This window comes from Sphaeroforma arctica (genome assembly GCF_001186125.1).
Source record: "Sphaeroforma arctica JP610 unplaced genomic scaffold supercont1.122, whole genome shotgun sequence".
NCBI classification, from domain to species: Eukaryota; class Ichthyosporea; order Ichthyophonida; genus Sphaeroforma; species Sphaeroforma arctica.
The window spans coordinates 19,287-20,920 of record NW_014040436.1 but is presented as its reverse complement, the minus strand read 5'-3'; the positions used below and the strand labels follow the sequence as shown (position 1 = coordinate 20,920).

At 34.5% G+C, this 1,634-nt stretch overlaps 1 protein-coding gene across 1 annotated transcript in view; it reads right to left on the bottom strand.

The window, feature by feature from the left end:
- The window catches only part of SARC_02659 (hypothetical protein), a 4,657-nt gene extending 4,314 nt beyond the window's left edge, over window positions 1-343 (bottom strand). The window contains exon 1 of the mRNA XM_014303562.1: window positions 98-343. Within this exon, the coding sequence (XP_014159037.1) occupies window positions 98-160 (63 nt within the window). The 5' untranslated portion in view covers window positions 161-343. The remainder of the gene's footprint in view (window positions 1-97) is intronic.
- Between the last annotated feature and the right edge of the window lie 1,291 nt (window positions 344-1,634).

The window sequence follows — 1,634 nt, the reverse complement described above, 5'->3', positions numbered from 1 at the left end:
ATATATATATATATATATATATATATATATATATATATAATTATATAATATAATACGAGTGGTTGCTTAATAATTAAGACTCATAATTTTTGCATACTTGAGGGGCGTCAATAGTAACCATAGCCCCACTGGAGCGCGTCCTCACGATGACAAATGGCATCTTGTGTATTAGTACTGAATGAGCTAACTATACTGCAACCGTTGCCCGAGTTGATTGCTAGAGTTAATTATACAGCAACAGGCAATCAGATATTAGTTATGGTAAGGATATAACACAAAATATCAACATGCATACATATGTATTTTATTAGACTTTTTCAAGAGTATAAATACACATATGTGGTGTACACAACCAAGACAATAAAGAGCCGGGGTCTTCCGGTGAGAAACTGGGACTTGTTAGAAGATTATGTGAAACTTCACAGCATCATAACTTTTTTTTGACCCTACCGCACTTCAAATTCTGAGATCTGGCCAAAAATACAATAAAAGCAATTCAGCATAATTGAGTGATATATGGTCAGGTCTGAGTGACTGAGCCTCTGAGGTCCAATATTGGCCAAAATGACTATGAAAAGGCCGTCAAAAATTTCTGAGGACAGACATCAGTAATGTTTTGATCACGGGAGTTCAAATTCGACGAGTTTGAGGCTGTCAGAGTACTGTGAGTCTGACACCTCATCAGGGTCAAAGAGGCCCATTTTGTGAATAGGGCATTGATCTGAAGACTGAAAACTAGTCATCTGAAAAAATGATGGAATTTTGTTGTATAGTTTAGGAATAGTTTCGAAGAAAAAATCTTTACTGACGGGACTATATATGGATGACACTGATGGGACTATATATGGATGTTCGGTACATATGATATTTTTTAGGCTTTCTGTTTTCCAAAACAATAATAATACTTTCACATATACTGGGCCCTCGGGGAGTGCACACTGCACACTGCACAGCCTCACAACTTGTCGCAGACTCACAATCACAGAGTCACAGCCTCACAGGTCACAACCTCACAGGTCAAAACTTAAATACAACTTACAAGTCACAGCGAAACAGCCCCAGGTATTTCCCGGGGTATAGGCGCATGGCCCACTCTCTACAGACTAAATATTTACACTATGTACATAGTAGTTGAACTAAAAAAACGATTATTTATAGTAGCTTTGAATAGAGCCAAGACTTCAAGAAATATTTACATTTCCAGCTATTTTGACCAGCACACACCGGTTTAGCGGGGGTTTTCAGAATCGGAAACCTGGCAGCAGGGACAGAAAATTTCGTGGAAATCAACCTGGCTAATCACAAAAAAAGCTTCTAAGACGGGGGATTTTAATAACAGGATTCGTATCAAGGGTCTTGCGGCGAATCTGATTCTTAGGCTCGAAATCGGCCTTTCGATCTTTGTAGTGTCTGAAATTATAGGTTTTCCATAATATTTTTCTTCTTTTAAATAGTATGTTGAATGAAAAAATCTATGATATGTATGTATGTATATATATATATATATATATATATATATATATAGTATATTATGTATATATATATATATATATATATATATATATATATATATATATATATATATATATATATATATATATATATATATATACTATATATATATATATATATAT